Below are 22,299 nucleotides of genomic sequence, written 5' to 3'. Positions count from 1 at the left end.
CCCCCCCCCCAACCAGAGAAATTATCATGAGGAAGTCATATAACTAAGGTTTTCTTAAAACCTTTTTAACTTCAAGATTAAACTAGAAAATAAATGTGCTTTTAAAAACAGAAAATTAAGCTCTTTGCCTTATATTCCCAATATTAAAAATAATTAGAAAGAGGTGGTTATCTTTTCTACAGGCCTCAAGCTTATCTCCATCCTCAAATATGCCACTAATTACTAAAGTGAACATTCATGAAACCATCTGTCTGGCATTATAATCAGATAGCTGGACAAGAGGCCCTGATCCTACAGACAATGAGGTCTCAGTTCAGGGAAACTTCCAAATTTTAGAAATGCTGACTGCACTAGGACTGAATGCATGTGCTGGAAATTTAATACAAAGTTAACTGCTTTCCTGAATTAGTACAATAAATTGAAATGCTTTTGAATCAGCAGGAAAATTTCCCCATATTTCATTGAGCCCTGATTCAGGCCTTTATTACTTCCTTCTTGTATTACTAGAATCAGGATTTTAAATTGAATAATTTTGCATTGCAATTAAGTGTACAGTTAATACTCCAGGAATAGTCATGCATAGTTTTTAAAGTTTATTTGTTATTTTTGAATAAGGCAGTAAGCTGAGGTCACTTAATTGTTTTCAAACTGAGTGATTTGAGCATCCATAAATTAATTCATCTTCTTGAGTGCATTGTAGAACATAGCATAAAATAAGCATTTACAGTCTATGCTATACTGTGCTGTATAATTTGTGAGTGTGGTTTTCCATGTATGTTCTTTAATAAAAGCATTCCATTGTATTTCTTTATCTGAAAGAGCAAAACCGAAATGCTGAAAATAAAAACCTGAAAAAGGAGCCATAACTGATCATGCTGTCAATGAAGACATGCAAAAAAGAGTTATTCCAAAATGGAGAAACTGAAAACAGCACTAAGAAAAATTAAGGAAAAAGTAAACACATAAAACGTGTTTAAAGGGCTTAAAAAAAAAATAATGATACAAACAATTCTGAAGTATTTCTTACCTTCTTCAGTCATTGTGTCATAATATTTTAGGTTTCCATATGATCCAAGCTCTACAACATCACAGTAAAAGACACAAAGATAAGGAACCAGCAGACATTCAAGAAATGTACATGTTTTTGCATGTGCTTCATAAACTCGAACAGTGATTATGGAAAAAAATTTGCAGGACAGCGAAACAAGGATTACAGAAATGACAGTGCCTTGCCCTGTAGAAATTTCACAAGTCACTGGCTTTAGATAAATAATTTGCTAAAGTGAGATGTAGGAGAAACACTGAAATCTAAAATTCAGCCTTTTCAAGGTGATTGAAAATTTGGCACCTCTACATTTGGGCAAATGTAATAAACCTTGGTAGCACCTAACCAGCAGGAACTTTGGAAACTAAGCTCTTTTAACATTCCCCAGGTCAGACATTCACATACTTATGCATCCAAATTAAACATCCCAAACCCCAGAACCTAAGGAACTGTTCATAATGCTGTCCCACAAACATCATTTTGATATCAGTGCTGATGTTTACTTGCTTTAGAGCGGTTATTTAATTTAACCATCCCCTTATCACTTGTGAAATCAGAAAAAAAAGTATTTACTTCATCAGGTGGTATGAGATGTAAATTAATTAAATCATTAAATAGATCTGAATATATTGCATTACTATATTCTATCAGGGCAGAGAAAAGAATAGAGTGCAGAGATCTCCAGACCTTTAGGACTAATATTATTTTTCTGTTTGTTACAACATTGGATGAAATAACTTTTTTTTTTTTTTCCTCCAGAAGTTGCTTTACACTTCATTTCTTAAAGTTTGGCATATATGTAAATATAGATATGTAAATACGGTAATTAATGTAGGTCTAAAACCAGGACAGAAATACTAAGCACAAGGAGGAATTTGTAAATTACTTGTCTGAGGAATATGTGGATGATTTCACTCATCATTTCAATGTAAATTTTTACAGCTGAGCTTCTGAATATCCAACATTTGATAGAGTGTAATCATTAAAAGATGGGTACTTAACAGCTGGGTAGTGCTGTTATCTTTGGAAATATTCTCTCTTCATGTTTATGAAACAGCTTAAACAATGAAATGTACAAATGATGTCCAATTATTCTGTTTTTAGTAGATGCGCCTCCTGATCTTTCAATATTTTTTCACACAGGTGAATTTCAATACAGGTCTGGCTATTAGTTTTTAACTATAAAATACTGTGATGATATACAAATGTGATACCTTGAAAGGTCATTTTTAAAATCTATTTGCAGATACCTGAATCTGTCAAACAAACATTTCTTAAATCATTTACAGAGAAAGAGAAAGCCTTATGTCATATAAGGCATAAATAAGGCAGAAAATACAGGATATTATCACTACTAAACTTTAAAATAATTAAGATTGTATTATACTGATTTTTTCACAGACATATTTTATCAAAACCAGTTGCAAATATTTACATACTCTTGCTTGTACAATGCAGTGTCTTATTTGCACGAAATTATGCCCAATAAAACATGACATCATTCTATAGTCTCTCTTAAAGCAAAGAAAGGTTTCATTTAAAGACAGAATTTAATGTATTGTTTTATAATAATATGCAATGCATATACTGTTACACAAAAATGTTCTTAGTGTTGCCACATAATCTTTGTAGCTGCTTTTACATAAAAGAGCTATTGTCCTAGCATCCTGATTTTAGTCTTAAGGATTTGAATTCCTTACCTGGAAGAGCTCTCAATAACTTCAATACAGACTCCCCTGCATACAGCATTAGGGACTACATATGCTGTTTAATTAGAGCCCAATAACTGCTGACTCTACAGCCAGGACCTTTGCTTAAACTTATCCTCAATGATTTCTGCCTTGATGTGTCTGGGGTCTGCTTTGCTAGGACTTGGGGTGAGACATCCACTGGAGGATGAGGACAGGAGTGGAAAACAGATGCCAAAAGGAGTCCAAGAGTAATCAGAGAAATGGAAGTACATGCAGGAGACAACACTGCCAGAGAGGTGTTGTATAAACTCATGGAGAACAGAAGAGTAAGGATAGGGGTGCAGATGGACAAATTTGAGAAGATGATTGTACCATAGCAACAAACTTAAGCATTAATAGAACGATAGCATGAGGCCTCTGACTTAATGGATGAAGCAGATGTTTCAGAGGAAGCCAATAACAATGGTGAATTATGCTAAATCTCCAAAAGAAATAAAAGTGGCAGCAGAAAGGCAGGGCACTTGACATAATGGCAATCCAGTTTAGATCTATTTGCTTCCCATCTGAAGTGAGGTAGAATAGACAAACTGGAAAGAAAAAGGGACTCTGACCTTACAGAGACCGGAGAGAAAAGAATCAAGGAGATGCATGAGAGTGTATGACGCTGATGATAATCATATTCTGGGCCCTTCAGCAATTCAACTAGGTTTAAACAAGGTTAATTCTTGCAGTTAGCAAAATTATTTCCTGGAAAACTCTAATCTTGCTGGTGAGATTATGTTCCTCAAAGCTTTTATAGTCCTATATCCAGAGTGGAACATTTTATACAATCACCAGCCCACTGGCTGCAATGCACAGTGATGATGCCAGAAAATGTCAGTTGCACATACTCGCATGCATTATTTTGTGGATTTCAAGATTACTTTGGTCAGTGCCGCTCAGCAACATAAAAGGTCTGCTTCTATACAGTCTGCTGCCATTATATTACGCTGGCTTCTGCTATAAAATTTGGACTAAATCTGCTCTTTGGTATTTGTTTTTTAATTTTTCTGTTATAATAAGGTTCATCAATATGACTCTAAGTAAATGGAAACTGATGTACTTTTTGATAAAATATTGTATCGGGAAAAGTTCTCAGTTTTTAAAATAAAATGGAATTGAAAAAAATAAGTAGTGTGATAAAGGGTATTTGAAAAAATACCCCAAAATCCAGTTTCATGAACAGGCTATGCGGTTCCCATGGGGAGGTAATAGCAGACAGACTGGCTGACAGCCAGTACCTGCATCCCTGCTGGTTGCATGAAACAAAGAGGATGCAGAGACACAGCTTAACAGCTGATCCTCAACAGTGACAATCACTGAATTAATTTGTTCCCTTCTGCATATTTTTACACTAGAAGAGAACAGAGGGTTCCTGGTAATCCTGTCTGACATTCCTGAAGGATTACAACAATATTTGCCTTACTATTATCTACTATTATCTACTGTGTATGTAGGTGCCATACCATATCAAAGTAAGCACAAAGAATAATGTTGTTAGTCAACAGTGCTACGTTATTTGTAATTTCAAATTACACTCAGGACAGCCAGCATGGCTTCACCAAGGACAAGTCCTGCCTGACCAACTTAGTGGCCTTCTACGATGGAGTGACTACATCAGTGGACAAGGCAAGACCTATGGATATTATCTATTTGGACTTTTGTAAGGCCTTTGACATGGTCCCCCACAACATCCTTCTCTCTAAGTTGGAGACATATAGACTTGATGGATGGACTGTTTGATGGACGAAGAATTGGTTGGATGGTCACATCCAGAGGGTAGTGGTCAATGGCTCAATGTTCAGATGGAGATCACTGACAAATGGTGTCCTTCATGGGCCTGTATTGGGACCAGTACTGTTAATAGCTTCATCAGTGATATAGACAATGGGACTGAGAGCACCCTCAGCAAGTTTGCAGACCACACCAAGCTGAGTGGAGCGGCTGACACGCCTGAGGGACAGGATTCCGTTCAAGAGCGAAGTCCTGCAGCCTAGGATGGGGAAATCCTCCGTATCAGTACAGGCTGGGGGATGAAGGAATTGAAAGCTGTCGTGAGGAGAAGGACTTGGGGGTAATAGTGGATGAAAAGCTGGTCATGAGCCTGCAATGTGTGCTTACAGCCCAGAAAGCCAACCATATCCTGGGCTGCATCAAGAGAAGTGTGGCCATCAGGCTGAGGGAGGGCATTCTTCCCCTCTGCTCCTCCATTCTTGTGAGACCCCACCTGAAGTATTGTGTCCAGCTCTGGAGTGCTCTGCACAGGAAAGATAAGGACCTGCTGGAGTTGGTCCAGAGGAGGGCCACAGAAATGATCAGAGGATGGAACACCTCTCCTATGACGAAAGGCTGAGAATTGGGCTTGTTCAGCCTGGAGAAGAGAAGGCTCTGGGGAGACCATATTTCAGCCTTTCAGTACTTAAAGGGCGACTATAAGAAAAATGAGGACAAACTTTTTAGTAGAACCTATTGCCATAGGAGAAGGGGTAGTGGTTTTAAACTAAAAGAGGGTGGTGAGACACTGGAACAGGTTGCCCAGAGGGGTGGTAGATACCCTATTTCTGGAAACATTCAAGGTCAGGTTGGATGGGGCTCTGAGCAACCCAATCTAGCTGAAGATGTCCCTGCTCACTGAAGGATGAGGATTGGACTAGATGACCTTTAAAGGTCCCTTCCAACTCAAATTATTGATTGTATCATTCTATGAAATAATATACTTAATTACTTAGTTTATTTTCAGTGTTCACTCACTAAGGATTGCAGGTACCATCTGCAGTGAAATACTGATTTCTGCCTTTTAAATGTAGTTTCCCAGGCTGCCATAGAAGGAAAGCATAGGCAGTATTTCTCTTTGCTGTTCTGCTACAGAGATCTCAGATACAGACTGCAGTTGTCCCTAGTTATGTCAGAACTGAACCTGGCTTAGAGTTTCTCAAAATACTCATAACACATAGAGCTATTTCAGAGATAGCAACCTAAATTGTTTAAGGTGTGTATCCCTTAATGAAAAATGTGAACTCAAACTCTCAAAACGAAGTAATGCATTGTGGGTTCTCTGTCAAGCATAAAATTTTCACTTTGCATAAAAAACATATTTGTGTGAAAATTCATGTCACACTTCTCCAGGTAATTAAACAGCTTCAGAGCTGACATATGTTTTACTCAAAACAAAACTGCTAAAGAGAAATCACTGAACACAATCCCCACATTTTTAGTGCAATTTCACCACTGCATTTACTTGACCTTCCTTGTGTTTGACTTCAGCTCAAAACTGATAATTGAAACTGAGAATTAGCATGCAGCCAGGAACTGCAACTTAAAATCAAGCTAATAATTATTAAGAAAGATTGTGAACATGAAGCTTAACCAAATACTAGAGACAGAAGAGAATTTTTGTGTGAGAGGTTCCACACATAATTCTGAAAGTCAGCAAGTTCCTGACAGTTGAAGATATCAATTTGGTAATCCACTCTTCCCCTTTACATCTTTGTGATATGACCTCTGATTTTCACTTACTGTTGTCATCACGCTTAACAGGATCTCCTTTTTTTATTTGCATTTTTTTAAAAGAACATGGAGTAGTTAGGCCAAAGGACTTAGAGGAATTCCTATTATAAGATCAAGGAGGACCAGGTTGCATTTCCTTCATCTTGTTGTTCCTTCTAGCTGTAATGGTCTTGAGAAAATTCAATTAGATGATCACAGACATCCATAAACAGAAAAAGGAGGCCTCTTCAAAAGTCTTACTAGGTATTGGCTATGCAATCTAAATTGGAATCAAAGATGGATTTGGTTTCATCAGTGATGTCAGATTAAGAACAAAGAACTCTCCGTGCTAAAAACCTGTGAAAGATCTAGTGAAGATTAACGTTACAGGTGGAAAATAAGAATCCTAACCTCTAGCAGATCTTTAATAAAAAAAAAAAAAGAAAGCCTTCATACATAGACTGAAGCAAAACACAAAAAATCCCACCAACCAAAGGATATCACATATTGTGAATTTTAAAAAAGAAGAAATCTTCTGAAATAATTTTATGAACCCCATAAAGCTCTTAACTTTCTCACAGAGTACTTATATCCCATCTGGGATAGACTGGGACTCCTGTGGAACTTTGTATTTATCATTGCAGAATGCAGATGAGAGAAACCAAATGTTTTAATAAGCTTTTTCTCCAATTACCTCCAGATAATCCAAACTATGTAAATTATAACTAAATGTTGTAGTCTAGATTTTTATTTCTGAACCTTCAGACTGACAGTTCATGTAAAATGGGGGCTTTGCACTGAGCTGTTGCAGTGGGGAAAAAAAAAAAAAAAAAGGACCTCTTTTGGATCTGAGTAATACAGTAAATAATAATAATTTCATGCATTTTAGAATTACATCTTTTCAGATGATACTACTATCAGTGCTGATTTATGAACACTCCTAAGTAAATAAAGAAAACCATATAAATGAAGGTTTTCAGGTACCTGACCAGTAGGAAGTACATTTGGAGTAACTAAATTATGTAATACTTAGTGCATCTGAGCTCTTAAAATACATGTGGTCACCTTTCATCTTGTCTTTAGATTGGAAGCCCTCTATGCCTGTTCTTTCTCCTTACATGTCCTTACTCTGTTTTTTATTTTAGGTGTTTTTGTCCTGATAATAATCTTATTAAAGTTGTCTGCTTTTATTCTAATTAGTTTATTGCAATTTTATCAAATTGGAGTGTAATTACAAATATCATTAAAAATGTATACAATCATATCAGTAGAGTTCTGGGCAGCTCAGGATAGTCCCAACACCCAAAAGCAAGCTCTACCTATTACTCTGTTCTTAGTGCAGCATTTAAAATGAAGACTGAAACCCCACTGTTCTTATCACGCATACTCTCTAACAAATCTTCTTGTGGTGACAAAAGGAAATTTGTCAGAAGATTCACAAGGCTTTAATTGATACGGGTTAAAGAACAAGTATTTTTAAGGAGGTGATCAAAGTCATGTTATTAACACACATTCAACGGAGAAGAAAGTAATTTAAATTACTATCATGTGTCAGACCCTGCTTTTGATATTTTTAGGTGCTTTTTTTTTTTTTTTTTTTTTTTTTTTTTACATTTAAGAAAAGTATGTAGTTGCTTGTTCCTGAGGGCTATTTCCTTTTCCATCTTCTTTCACTTATAAGTTATCTTTGTGCCATCTGTCACCAACCTCTTGGAGACAGGTGCTATACATTCTCTAGAATATAATAACATCAAAAGACAACCGATATGTAACAGAATTGACCCTGATTGGATTAAACAGTTCCCACTGATTTTGAAAGGGGTATCTTTGAAGAATTTTCAAATAATCACAAAAATGGGAATTCTAAGATGTAGAAGTGAAAACCTCATCCTACTGATGATATTGGGAGCTTTACCTATTACTCTGATGGGGTCAGGATTTCATGGACTGCCTGTGGTGCCAGGCACTGTGGGGTACTTGACATGTGCAACTCCAGCTGCAGTAAATTCCAGCACTGTGGTTTTCAGCATGTCCAAGGAGAATCATGGAAGGGCAGCATATATTCCTATCACTATCCAGACATAAAATCCAACTAACTTGTGGAGGATGAAGTCATCTGCCATGTGCAAACTGTACTAAAGGAAATCTTCCACTTTCAGATCAATAGAGAGCTCCTCATAGCAACTATCATTCTGTTATGTACAGGTTTATAAATTATTCATGTTCTATGTTAATATTTTTAACAAGGAAATTCAGAGTTAGGAAGAAACTGAAAATTAAGCTAAATCCATTAAGCATGGAAATGCATAGTCAGGACAGTTGTACCCTGCTCTGGGATCACGCTTGTATATAAATATTCATGTCTTATTTGCATACTCTGTAGGGAATCCCAAGAAGAATATGCTGTCTGAAGAACAGGGCATCACTAGAAAACAGTGTGGAGGTGAGAGAGAAGAACTTTGCCTGCAGTGAGTAGCTTGGGTAGTAAAAGAATAAAACATGACATGCAGGAATAAATTGTTGCGAAACCTGACATTTACCACAAAACAAACACAAGTATTAAACTCCAGATTTTCAAAAATAAATTTAAGAAAGGCATCAGAAAACTTTCATTATTTAAAATTTGCTATCTACAAAGAGCAATACTGATCTTAAAGTTCTTCAATTTTTAAGTAGCTAGAAATTCTATCCATGAAACTAGCAATGAGTGCTGTCTTCTCTCTCTGTATTTTGAGACCATTTGAACTTAAGCAGATCTGACACTTACTGCTGCAGAGTCTGAGATCATCACAACAAAGAGCTACATTTTGCCACTGAACTGTCAATTATTAGAGAAATTGGTAAAGGTTTTTTTGCACCCCAAGTTATGTATAAGAAAATAAATTTTTGATACATTTCACTCACTATAGACACATTCTGTGGATTGAATAAAAGTTGCAAGCCCTCTCACCCTACAGTCATGGAAGTGAAGCCACTGTCTTTAGAAAAATCAAGACCAACATCCCCAAAATATGACAAAAATGAAATGATTCCTGCATGTGAGCTAAATAAACAGTAAAATAATCCAGACTTCAAAAGTCTACTTCTTTGGTTGTGGATATACATCTGTGATTGACATTTAGATAAATCAGCTGAACCAAAACCTCATAATAAAATGCACTTCATTATTTTTCTGACAGATATTAACCATCTCTGTCTATTTAAATAGATCTGCCCTTAGTTGCAGAGTAGAACGCATAGTTCCTACTCTAACTATGCTGTTGCTCACTCTGGCAGCATGGGGAATTCTACCTACAGTTTTTTAATTCAGTTTGATGATGGAGATATCTGTAAAAATACTTATCTCATCTACATTAAACCATGCAACTTCAGGTATCTAAATTAGGAACACAACTTCTGTGGTCTCTACCACAGCTGAAAGGAAAAGCAAGGGGGCAGGAGGCCTCACTGGAGAGTGATGTGTCTCATCTCTTCACCAATCTCATTTAGCTGTTTAAAATCATCCCCAGGAAAAAGCTTCCTTCCTGTTAATGACTGTGCAGAGAACTGCACCGCTGCAAGCAATGTGCCCTTGCAGTAAAGGCAGCCAACAGCATCCTTGGCTCCATTAGGCAAAGCACTGCCAGCAGGTCGAGGGAGATGATACTCTCCCAGTGCTGGTGAGATATATGTGGGTGCTGAGTCCAGTCCTGGATCACCAGTACAGGAAAGTCATGGACATAATGGAGAAAGTTTAGCACTGGGTCATAAAGATCATGAAGGGACTGGAGCATCTCTCATATGAGGAGAGGCTGAGAGAGCTGGGACTGTTCATTCCTGAAGATGGAATGCTCAGGATGATCTTATCCACATGTCTAAATACCTGATGGGAGGGAAAGAAGAAGAGGGAACGAGACTCTTAGAAGTGTCCACTGACGGGGGGAGAGTCAATGGGCACAAATTAGCTGAATTCTGTAATTCAAGAGGTCCCTTCCAACCTACATGAAAAATATTTTAAAACTCTGTGAAAGCTAGCTGCATAAAGAAGGTATGAGTATCTGTCTTTCTAAGACATGACACTCCATTCTGAAGGTAAGCCTAACTGCCCTTTTTATTGGTTTCCTATCTTCATAGCAGACTGAGATACCATAGGATGGAGATAAAGGGAAGACACTAGACTATAACTAAGAGTAATTAATTTCTATATGAGCTTGGCAGGGAGCCCCCATCTTCTCTGGCAGAAGTCCCTTGTAAACATTTCAGCCTTCAGCAAAGGAGAAAGCCATAATACTCTGAGCACCTTGCCTAGAGGGCTGCTTTTTCCTGATGGGTCAGAAGAGGAAGCAAGAACTGTTACAAGCTGGGTAAGAACAAGTGTTCAAGAAGGATACTGAGCTCCTTTGCAAGCCCACAAGTATCTTTTTTTTTTTTTTTTAAATTTTGTCAGGATTGGCATATTTCCTCATGTTAGATAAAATGCTGTTGTGCTTATAAGCCACTGAAGAATTATTTATCTTTGGCATGATGCTAGGAAGTGCATTGCACCATCCACATGCTGGAACTGAGGAAGGTGAAAGTGCTCATGTTACTTTAGCAATGCAGGAGTTGAGCATTATCCATGAGTTGGTGTGAGCTGAGCTTCTTGGCCTTACTTCTCTGAGGATATAACAAATAAACAGCTTAAGCCAAAAATGGTTCCCAATGGGAGGGAGCACAGACATGATAGTACAGCTTATCTAGGTCAAGGGAAAAACAAGAGCACAATGGTTTTTCAAAATCAGACCAAAGCTGGCAGCCTGATGAGTGACCAGGCAGGTGAAGGTTACTCAACCTTTTTCAGCTGTCTTTGGGGTAAGCTGACATTTTTCATGACATCTCAGAAAAGAACACAGGTCAAAGCAGGAAATTAAGCAAAACAGTTTGAGGTGAGTGGAAAAGCTGGGAAATTCTCAAGATCAGTATATAGGAACACAACAGGATCTAGTGAGAAATTATAAATTATTCACTACTATGTCAAAAACTTTGAGGATCACATCATTCTTTATTATGAATGCAGGTTTCTGGTTTTTCTTTGTCAGAGCAGACAGTGACAGTACCATATTTTTCTGCATTCAGTGAAGTGATAGAATTGTCAGCTCAGCTTTATCTAACAGAAGGTTACTTCTCTCACCAATAACATGCACTGCATTTATGTTTATAAAAAAATAAAGCATATAAGATAAACAACAATTTTTCTGCAGAAGTACATCCTGTAGTTTTCCACTCTTTGGAAGTAGGACTAGAGATGGGAACAGGAAAGGAGTGCCAAAGATACCTACTTCTGATGGGACTGAGCCATGACAGAGATTTATATCACACTCATTTTCATGCAGAGGATTGTATTTGCATATGAGTTATATCCTTGTCACAAGGAAGCAAGGGAGTCAGCATCTAGCTAAATCCTCCCTTGCGGAAGATGTTTTGTTGACCTGTGGCACCTTATCAGCAGACAGAAAAGGGGTGGCATGACAAGGAAAAGATCTCATCCTTCCTGTGCCCTGATAAAGCTGTGCTAGAAAAGCAAGGTAGCCTCAGTGCTGGTGCTCTGAATGCTCACTTCACCACCAGTATCTTTCCTTTTCAACCTCCCTTCACAAATGCTGAAGGAATCACTCTTTAAAGTAACCTACAGCTTGTAGCAAGAAGGTAGGCTTATGATTCATGGCAGACACTTTCATACAGAATATGTTTTTCCTTCCCCTTCTCCCACTGCAAAACAACAGCTCTATTCTATTAAAAAATACAAAGAGATCTTTGTAAATCCTGCACTTTCATAACCCAGAAATAATCTGTTTCAAAACAGGAACAAAGGTATCTGAAGTACAGGACTCAGCAGAAAAAAGCCACAAATGATCAATGATTGCCATGATTTATGTTTGAGTTGCTTGGATTTTGGATTGGTGCCTGACCAACACAGCAGGTCTGATGACGCCATCCTTATTCATATGGGTACTGCTGTTACGAACAGTCCAGCTCACTAGTTGGTGAATAAAGAAAGGATTGCCAGACCAGTACTTAAGCAGAAGTAAATATGGCACAAGATTTTCTGGGGATTAATGACTGGCTGGGAGTTGATGATAGCCTGATGCACAGGCAGTCATTAATCTTAATCTTCAGGAAATGGTCTGTACCAAGGTCATTATTTCTGTAATAAGATAAAAACAAACACAAAATTAATGTCATACAAATATTTATATTTTTAAAGAGCAATGAGGTTTCAACTATACTGTAAAGTTCATGTCCCGTTAAGGAATACCACACGCATTGTTAGAGTAGCTGAACTCTTACCTTCTTAGAAGCTTTATGCTGAGACCAAGATTTTGAGAGAAGCCTTCCTTGTCTTAGACTGTTAAATCCACAGCATGGCTGCACGCCTGCCTGAATGCAACGTGCCAAACGTCCAGCAACTCCCACTGCTCTCAGATGTTACTGACCTGTCAGAAGTGGGCTGAACACTTTGCAAGCCCACTGATTCCAGACAGTTTGCAAGCTGGCTTTCATAAGGCAGGCACAAGTCATGGCAAAATGACAGTTGTGTGGAAAGGGAAAAGGAAGGACAGGTTCACAAGTATGTAATAGTATATCATGATCACTCTATATATCTATATCTATATCTATATTTTGTGGAAAGTAAAAACTTAAGGTACTTTCTCTCTTATTTAATGTTTTCCTACTTAAAATCAAGTGCATTTCTCAAGAGGCTCTCAAAGTAGAGGTTGTTTCTGACTTCACAAATGAATTATTCAGGAGTAAATATGATGATCTGGTTTTCTATAAATGCATTGTATGTTAATGTAACAATAACACTGGGCAGCTCAAGCTGATTTTTAATAGGTCAGCTACATCCTATGGGAAGAGGCTGAAAGAAGATGGGTGCAGATGAGTGGGATATAATATGAGGAAAGTCAAAGGAAGCAAATGGCAGCAAAATGAGGAAAGAGGAAATGAGAGGGGGAGGAGGACAGAAGAAGTATGCCTAAGTGCAGGGGGTGCCAGAGTACCTCTGTACATGTAAGCTTTGATTTACACCCTTTGCACTTTTTTCCTTTGAGAATGGCACTTTGTAATGTTCTCATATACTCCTCTTGCTGCAAATCCAACAAATACAGCTAATGATGCAATGTTTTTGACCTTTGATCTAAGTCATCAACTGTCAGAAATACCAAGGGGATCTAAACTGACTACAGTGGGACAGAAGAATGCTCAGAGTGTCTTTCTGCTATTCCTTTGAGTCTGATCTGTACTTACATTAAATGATTTGACCTCAGGTACATCAGGTCCATCAAATGTCACTACATGAGTGCAACAAAGCTAATTTCCTTTGCTTACACAAAACTCAAAACTAACACAAATCACTAATTTATTTCTTCATGATGTCTGGGTTTTTTTGGTGGTAGGAAAGGACCTGTGAAGTGGAAAAAGACATGAAGGCCAGAGAAAGCACCAGGTAACCCTTTACATTTCTACATCCTCCCAAATGATGGATTTATAGGGAAAAGGACTGCACTTCTCAGACGCTTCTGATAAATACTACTCCTGTTTTCAGTTATTAACAATGAAATGCTTTCACTTGAAAAATTCCTTAGCTAGCATGATAACGGTCTGTTAAAGTAAACATGATGCACTAGTTGATTGTTGGATGTTCATTACACACAGGAAGATTAAAACACCAGAACACGGTGAGAGTTTGGTAGGTAAAATTCATGCAGAAACAAACAGATAACCAATATTGTATATAGCAGTTACCCATATCTATTATGATACATATTTTTGAACTGAATGTAAGATTCAAGGACAATGCCATCTAAATTTGTTAACTAGTATTACCTACCTTGGCCAGTCACTATAGTTCCATTAAATTAAAATACATTTTCTTTTATGGAGATTTGCAGAACTGCCTGAATATGAATAATGAATGTAGACACTTAAAAGTTCAGAATCTCAGGAAACAATATGAGTGCTCACTGGAGATATCCAATACTCCTTGTGTCTGCTTTTCAATATGCCTGCAGTGCAAAAGATCTTGAAAGCCAAGTCTGCCTACAAATGAGGTGATGCCTCAGAAAAGGTTAATGACCATAATGTGTGACAGACAAATGGGTGGATTTTTTTTCATATTTCTCCTAAACATCTGGACGTATTTGCAAAAAACTAAAATCAGAGTTCTAAAAGAAAAAAAATTATTGATTGCACTCCTATAATGGCACTTTCATGCTCTCATTAATTAAAACTTGAATTTTGTGGTCAGTGCAAATTTGAAATAGTAGTTCCTTTGATATTAACACCAACTTAGATATCTTCAAAAACATAGGCTATTTTCCAGTGTCTTCTTCGCCATTTCTTCTGGAAGCTGTGTATTAGAATTCAATATTTATTGTGAATGTAGTGTTTTTTGCCCTTTGTAAATTTTAACTGTGTCATTTTAATGAAACATACAGGTGGTAACTACCTTGCACTTATTTAAAGGCCACAAGACCTTTGTACTCCACTTTTTGAAGACAATTCCAGGACAAATATAAGAGTTTGGAGAGGGAAAAAACCAAACAAACAGTAATGTATTATAAGCAAAGAAACCTTGAAAATATTTTACTGGAGTAATTTAAATAAAATTTATCCATCAGAACCATCTCCATCAATCTACATTGATCTCAGGTGTTTTACTGACATAATGAAGAGCATCACTGAGTTACCTGATAAATTTAATTATAATACCTAATTTTCAAATGTGCTGGGCTTCTACATTTCCCAAGATGGATTTCAGATTTCAAAACCCTTTTTTTCCTGCACTGTTATGAAGTGGAAAGCCTCTGGATCACACTACATAGTGCAAGCTTGCTATCGGGGAAAAGTAGTGACAAAAAGTCTGAATGCTGAACAAAATAGGTCTAGGAAACAAGTGAAATAAACTCGAGCAATGGAAAAATATCTGAGAGCTGATCTTATTTCTGAATCTTTGTTAAATTGGAATTGAACTCCAGTCAACACTTCTAGCTTTCTCATGGTCTTCAATCTGTCATAAAGGTTCTGTCCCTGCTAATGAACTCTTCCCAACCTGCTTCTGTTCTTATTTTTAAAAACTATTTGATTAAATCTATTTATTGCTTCAGATGATTGTTATTTTTGTTTGTGTTAGTACTGTTTGAGACACCACAGATGCATCCATAGTCCATAAACTTTGCTTTAGGGAAAAAGAGGAGTGCAAAGGATTGTAATTGAAAAATTATAATCTTTCATTAGAAGTGAAAAATTGAGACTGGAACTCTTTCCGTCTAGCAGAGTGAAAAACTTGTCTACCAGGTGGGTAAAGATGACATTTACTGGGTGCAGCACTTAAAAATCCTTCTCACCTGCTGACGAAGCCAAACATATAACTGCAATTAATTTCTGATGTTCTTTTCCTCTATTAAATGGAAATAGATTGGGTGCAGTCTGTTGAAGACTCCACTCTAAAAGGCAACAGACTTTGGCAGTGAATATTGCAGCATTAACAAAAGAGAGAGGCAATGTGAGTCACGATCAGAGTAGAAACAATGGCATGGAGATTGCAAGGGGTAAAATTGCCCTTGTGTTGACAAAATGAGTGTCAGCTTCAGCTTTTGAAGAAGGAAATGGAAAAGTAGATTTGCCTTGTCCAAGAAATACAGTGCAACTAAAAAAGTTGTACACAATTTTGCAATGAGAAAAATAAACAAACTTAAATATTTGCAAGGAAGTACTAGGTATACTTTTTGATCACCAAAGTTTGAAAGTTCTGTCAGTAGTATTTTAGTTAGTCTCTTTTTAGTCTCTCACAATTCCTTCACAAGTGTTATTTCTCAAGACATTTATTACTACAGCAAGAAAAGTCCTACAGACAGAGATTCACCAGAAAAGCACCCGGCCTTTAATTTTTTTTTTAAAGTCTAACAGAAACTGAGACTCAAATCATCCCACCATTGCAAAGCAATCATGGTCTTCCTGCTAACTTCTCAGAGGAAAAAAAAAAAATCAGTTTTAGTTAGCACTGCAATGAACACATTTCCTAAGTTGCAAGTCTTGGTGGAAGTATGTATACCATGCCATAAGAGTGCAAAACTCAGAAAATTCAGACACATCCAGAAAAGACTGATGAAAGCAACAGAAATTCGAAAAACATTTTCATAGGGAGAAGGGAATTATTTGTTTGATTTTGCAGCAGAAAAACAAAAAAAATAATAGGAATACCTTCAGCAAGTGGGTCGAGTGTGTGAATCATGAGCTGGAAGATGCTGTTCCTCATTAGACTGTTGTGAAGAGATGCAGAGCTTCCTCCCCGCTGGAGCCGTGGCTTCGTCTAGATGAAAGTATAAGGGAAAGAATTAGGGTTTTTTGGTTTTTCTGTGGAAACAGGTCTGAAACACTATGAGTTAATTTCACATCTCACTACAGTGGAACATTTTCAACCATCACCTATGGGAGATTATATTAAACTATACACTGTATTAAACATTGACATATGCATAGACAATTTCTCTGGAGGGGATGGATCATCAGATTAGTCATTAGTCTCACAGGGAAAAAGCAGGGAAAAAGAATACCCTGTGAAAACTCTTGAAGTGTTACAAAAATAAAAATGTCATACTTGTATCATGAAGAATTCATCATTTATTTCTTTTTAGAACCTTGTGATTGAATCCCTGAAGTAAATTCTAATTTTTATTGTTTTGTACATTGCAAATATGCATAATACCAAAATTATAGAGAAAAAGGGCAGATAGTACCCTATTTCAATGGCAAAATCCTAAAGCTCAGTCAGAGTGAAACATACACCTTGCTTTGGTTCAATCCATTAACTACTGGTTGCAACACCAGACTGTGAGTGTGGAAAGGCTGTGCAGACACCTAGAGCAATGGAGCTAAGATACAAGAATCTTTTACCTGCTTTTAAAGAAATTTAAAACATATTCTCAGGTTCTTTTCCCCATGCCATTGTCTAGTACAATAATCAATGAATTTAATGTATCCCATAGAGTAAACCTGCTTTGTGGATAGCTGTCTGCTTGTTTCAATAAAAAGGATAATCAGACCCAACAGGCTGCTGACTAATAAGACCCTGAAATCCAATTATAGGAAAAAAAGCAACCTTGAAGAAAATAGTATTTTGCAATAATACATGGTACATGGATTAATCTTTGGTGTTATACAAATACTAAATGAAAAATTATAGAAACTGAACACAAAAATTAATTCACTGCTTTATCTTTGGAAAGAAATTATTTAAATTCTACTAGCAGCATAGGAGGGGAAAGAAATCCTAGTAATTTTGAAAAATGCTGACCTCTGCAAATCAAAGTAAGATTTGTCTCACCATCCTCCTGAGAAATAAATGCTTAGACACATATTAATTGCTGCCTACCGTCAGTGTTTGGTCATCCTTGTTGCCAGAATTAGGTGACTGCATGAATGGGAAAAAGAACAAAAAGAAGTATCAGATGGAGCATGCAAAGAATGGAACCACAGATGTCTGATTCTATGAATGCTGTTGTGATAGGTTTTTGTTAAACACTTGAATTAAAGCATCCTAGTGATCAAGTAAATCAGAGTAAATTCAGACTGCAATGTTGCAGGAGTCTTCTATTTTCATCAGCTTCTTGGACAGGAACTGTTGTCATTTCTGTGCTTGTCACACAGCAGGAAGGCTGCAGATCATGATGTTCACTTCATACAATTATGCTGGGAGGGAAACTCGCTGTACGCCAATCAGTTTGATAGAGCGAGGACTGAAAAACTAAAAGTGGTAAGAAAGCTAGGATGGACCGACTGTTTCAATGAAAAGCCTAAAAAATGAGTAACATTACTTGCTATTTTGCAGGAAAGGACTAGGCAAGGAAATGAAAAAAGGTGTTGCAGTTTAACCATTCCCCACAAATGGCCGTTTAGCCCAAACTGGCAGCTCTGGTTAAGGGCAGGCAACTTGGCACATACTGCTCTGCCATGAAGGAAAATGAGACTCTGGATGGATTTTAAAGGCAACTAATGCTTTCAAGCAAGTGATGTATCCTGGAAATGATTCATGATTCCTATGTCCTATACCTAGAACAACTACAGCAGAACGCATCACCAGGAGACACTTCTGAAGAAGAACAGAATTTGCACTGAAAACAAGCAAATGCAAAATTTTGTATCTGATTTGTAGTCTCGAATCCTGCATTAAAGTATTAATTCTTTAATAGAATTAACCCTCGTGTTAAACAGGAAGTCAGAACTTTTGTCATGGAATATGTTTCTATGACAGCTTGAAGGTTTTTTCCTTTTCCAGTCATTCTGCTTATCCTGAGGAAGTAAAAGAATAACCACAACTGAACTCTTTGTCAAAAATTTACACACACCCACTAGATGTGAATATTAACTTGAAGAAGCATTAATGAGGCAAAGAAAAGATCCTTGTTCTGTTAAAGGAACTACCTGTCACCTCTGAACTCCTGCAAGAAATGGTTAGCAAAAAAAAGGTTTTACACTCTATTGAGGACAACCATCATGGAAAGAATTTTTAATGGACTAGAAAGAAAAGAAAAATAAATTTAAAAATCTGTGTTCTAAAATGTCATTAAAAGTGGATGCATGTTAGAAAACTTTTGCATACTGTGTGTATATACATATATATATATATGTATAGTGTGCCTGCACATGCTGTTTAAGATACAAATCCACACACACACTTGCAAATCTACTATTTATTTTTGCATAGTTTGAGGAACCTTCATAGGAGGGAAAATTTATCTTGCAGCTAAATTTGCAAGAAAGAAAAAAGGACAAGCCAGGAAAAGGTCTTCTTGTCTCCAAAGAAGTGATTTAGGACAGTCAAGTCTTAAAGATCAGTGGGTATAGTTACAGAAGTAAAGTTTGTGAGATGTGGATGAGTGTTCAGAACTAGAACTTTAACAAAAGTTAAAAAAATATTATCTGGGAGTTTGAACTTTTAAAGATAGGAAATTTGTTTCGCAATTTTAATATTGAAAGACATGAGAATATATATTAATAAATCTGAGTAAATTGTCATTTCTACCTGCCAAAGGGCTGAAGAATGTCACTTTTCTGACAAAATTACTAATCCTCAAAAATACTAAGCATGCTCTAGGCTTAATATGAGGGCATTCCTAAAAAAAAAAAAAAACAAAAAAACCAACCAACCAAACATGTTGAAGAAAACACTGTCATTTACTTAAAGAGGAATGGGATGAAGATGCATGAATGTATAAAAACAACTAGATGACAATTTGTACCATATAATTTAATTTGTAAAAGATAATTATGTTATAAAGAGAAAGAATAATGAAATATATTTTGCATATATGTTAAGGAAATAAAAGTGAAAACCACATTTGAAGTAATTTAATTCTTCATTAGTATGGAAAGGGATATAACACCAACAAACAGATTTTTTACATTGTTTTTTTCCACACATGATTAGTAATGTAATTGTTTCTGAGTTTAACTTGCCAGTCAAGTTACATCCTAGAAGAAATGTTCAAGACTGGAATATAAATAGAATTTTAAGGCAGAAATGCCTCCACAGTTTTAAAAACAGGAATGTAAACAATGGCTTGACATTTTGGTGATACTAAATACTTATAATTCCTGGATTAACACTAATAATACTCTAAAATAGTGTTTTAAACTATGGCAGTGAAAAATTATGGTGTTGCTGTTTACTACATGTAATTGATGACATTTTGTCCCCATTAAGATGGCAAATTAAACTATTTTCCTATTGTTTACCTTGAGTTTTGCATTTACATGCTCACTGCTATGTAATTTGGGTATCGCACATTGCATGGCAAAGTATTCTAAAGCATTATTTTTCCCTTGTAGAAACATTTAGTATTCAGACATTTTATACAACTTGTTAATTTATAACAACACTTAAAAACAGGTCCAAGGTTAAAATAGTTGTGTTTCTTTGCACTGGGAATGAATACTATGTATACATGGACATACTGAATAGTGATTTCTTGAAAGAAAAGACACACTTTCTGTACAGATAAATTTGCTCTTAAATCATGGCTGCTGTTGCATGTCAGTTCCCTCAGGATCAGAAAGATACAGAATTACATGTCATCTGTGCATTACATATATTTCTGAAGGAATTACTAGTAAAAATATTATCCTTTGTAATTACATGTTATTATTTGTTTCAAACTATGAATGTATTAGTTTTGCAAAATTAAAGTAATGCATTCTAGTATACCCTCATTCAAAAGTATCTCTGGCACAACCTCTTATTTTTACGTTTTTATCAGAATTATAAAAAGATTAATCATGAGCCAGTTCAATAATTTTTTAGAGGATTCACCAAAATATTTGTTCATTCTCCTGCATGCCGTGGAGTTTGTCTTTCCTCCTGCCTGTATTGGTTAATGTTCTGGGTTTGAGTGAATGGTGGGCGTTTTTGGTAGCAGCACAGGGGACTACAGTGGTGCCCCCCTGTGAGAAGCTTCTGAAAGCTGTCCTGCCTTCAAGTTGGACCCATCTCTGGCCAAAGCTGGAACAGTTAGCAATGGTGGCTGCGCCTCTGTGATAACATATATAAGAAGGGGAACCTGGGAGGAGTTGGAGTTGTGAGGAGACATTGCGAAGAGAACACCTCTGCAAACACTGAGGTCAGTGGAAGAATGAAGGAGGAAAGGGATGAGGTGCACCAGAACAGAGACTCCCTGCAGCCCCTGGTGAGAAGGCAGGCTGTCCCCCTGCCACCCATGGAGGTCACTGGTGGAGCAGATGCTGATTTGCGGCAAGGGGGCCCCACACCAACCCAGGTGACTGTGCCTGAAGGAGGCCAGGACCCTGTAGGAAGAACCCTCCCGCTGTTGTAGTTTGGCTCTGAGAAGATTGCAACATGCAGGGGTGACCCGCACACCCATGGGACCGATTCCTGTTAGAGCTGGTTTGTGGAGCACTGTCTCCTGTGAGAGGGGGACCGTGCTGTAACAGTGGAAGAATGCCAGAAATTACCCACCTTGACATGGAAGAAGCGGCAGGACTGACCGCACTTTCCATTCCCCACCCCCTGCACCCCTGGGGAGGAGGAGGTAGAGATACCGGGAGCAAAGGTGAGGAAGGAGTTAGGGGAAGCTGTTTTCAAGATGTGTTAAAGCTTCTCACAGTCCTACTCTATTAAGTTGTTGTTGTTGTTAGTGTATTAAATTTATATTCTTTTTTCCTTCCCCTAACGAGTTTGTGTTTTGACCATGACCATAATGGATAGATCATCCCTTCCTGTCCTTATCTTGATTCCTGACCCTCTTGTTTTTTTTTTCCCCTTCTCAGCATTGAGTGGGAAGGGGGAAGTGAGCAGCTGCATGGTGCTCAGGTGCCCTCTGAGCTCAAACCACGACAGTGATCATGTATTCGCTCCATCTTTGCTAAAAGTCTTAAAACATTTTATTTCAGGAAGAGTCAAAAAAAAGTCTACTGGTGATGAAGAAACATCACACAGCTCTTTTTCTCAGTGACATAAGTCCATCAGTGAGTCATTTCCATAAGCCTGGAAACTTTCTTGACTTCTTGGGGAATGTGTGTTCTTGAGGAACAGGCTCCTGAAGTAATTCATGCAAGGGATGATGCCTCACTAACTACACGGTGAATATCCTCATTCTTTCCTTTAAAATAAAGGGCATAATGACAGTCAGATGATGAGCAGAATCTCTAAAAAGCTCTATGTATTTGATAGAGAATATCCTTGTTAATAAAAGATGGCTAATAACTTGAATAATTTATTAGACTGTGTATTCCAAAACCAGATCAGAAAGCTGATTGCTTGCAGCTCTAGCAGTTGCTGCTCTAGTTGAAGCATCCATGTTACAGTTTCAATAGCCTGAAACAAAGAACTGGACTGCCCACCTTCTTCCCTTAACATAAGAAAAGCAGGCTGTCAAACAACAGCAAGAAAAATGTAACTGGATTCCAACACCCTTCCTACAGTGTGGGGTGACATCACTTTCCTGCTTGCTAAATCTCTTTCAACTATAATAACTAAAATTGGGGGTGATGCATCTCATTGCC

General features: G+C 37.2%; 1 protein-coding gene across 3 annotated transcripts in view; it reads right to left on the bottom strand.

Annotated features, from left to right (window-relative positions):
- Nucleotides 1–22,299, bottom strand: part of SLC24A2 (solute carrier family 24 member 2) — a 112,585-nt gene that overhangs the window by 34,381 nt on the left and 55,905 nt on the right. The window contains exons 2-4 of one of the 3 annotated variants that reach the window (XM_026866443.1): nucleotides 17,654–17,692; nucleotides 16,483–16,591; nucleotides 1,028–1,078 (exon numbers count right to left, since the gene is read on the bottom strand). In XM_026866443.1, the coding sequence (XP_026722244.1) occupies nucleotides 1,028–1,078; nucleotides 16,483–16,591; nucleotides 17,654–17,692 (199 nt within the window). The remainder of the gene's footprint in view (nucleotides 1–1,027; nucleotides 1,079–16,482; nucleotides 16,592–17,653; nucleotides 17,693–22,299) is intronic. The other 2 variants (XM_026866445.1, XM_026866444.1) reach the window with 2 other exon arrangements.

This window comes from Athene cunicularia (assembly GCF_003259725.1).
Source record: "Athene cunicularia isolate RWA chromosome Z unlocalized genomic scaffold, athCun1 chrZ_part2, whole genome shotgun sequence".
NCBI classification, from domain to species: Eukaryota; Metazoa; Chordata; class Aves; order Strigiformes; family Strigidae; genus Athene; species Athene cunicularia.
Note: the sequence above shows the minus strand (reverse complement) of the source record. Positions and strands in the feature narration are given on the sequence as shown.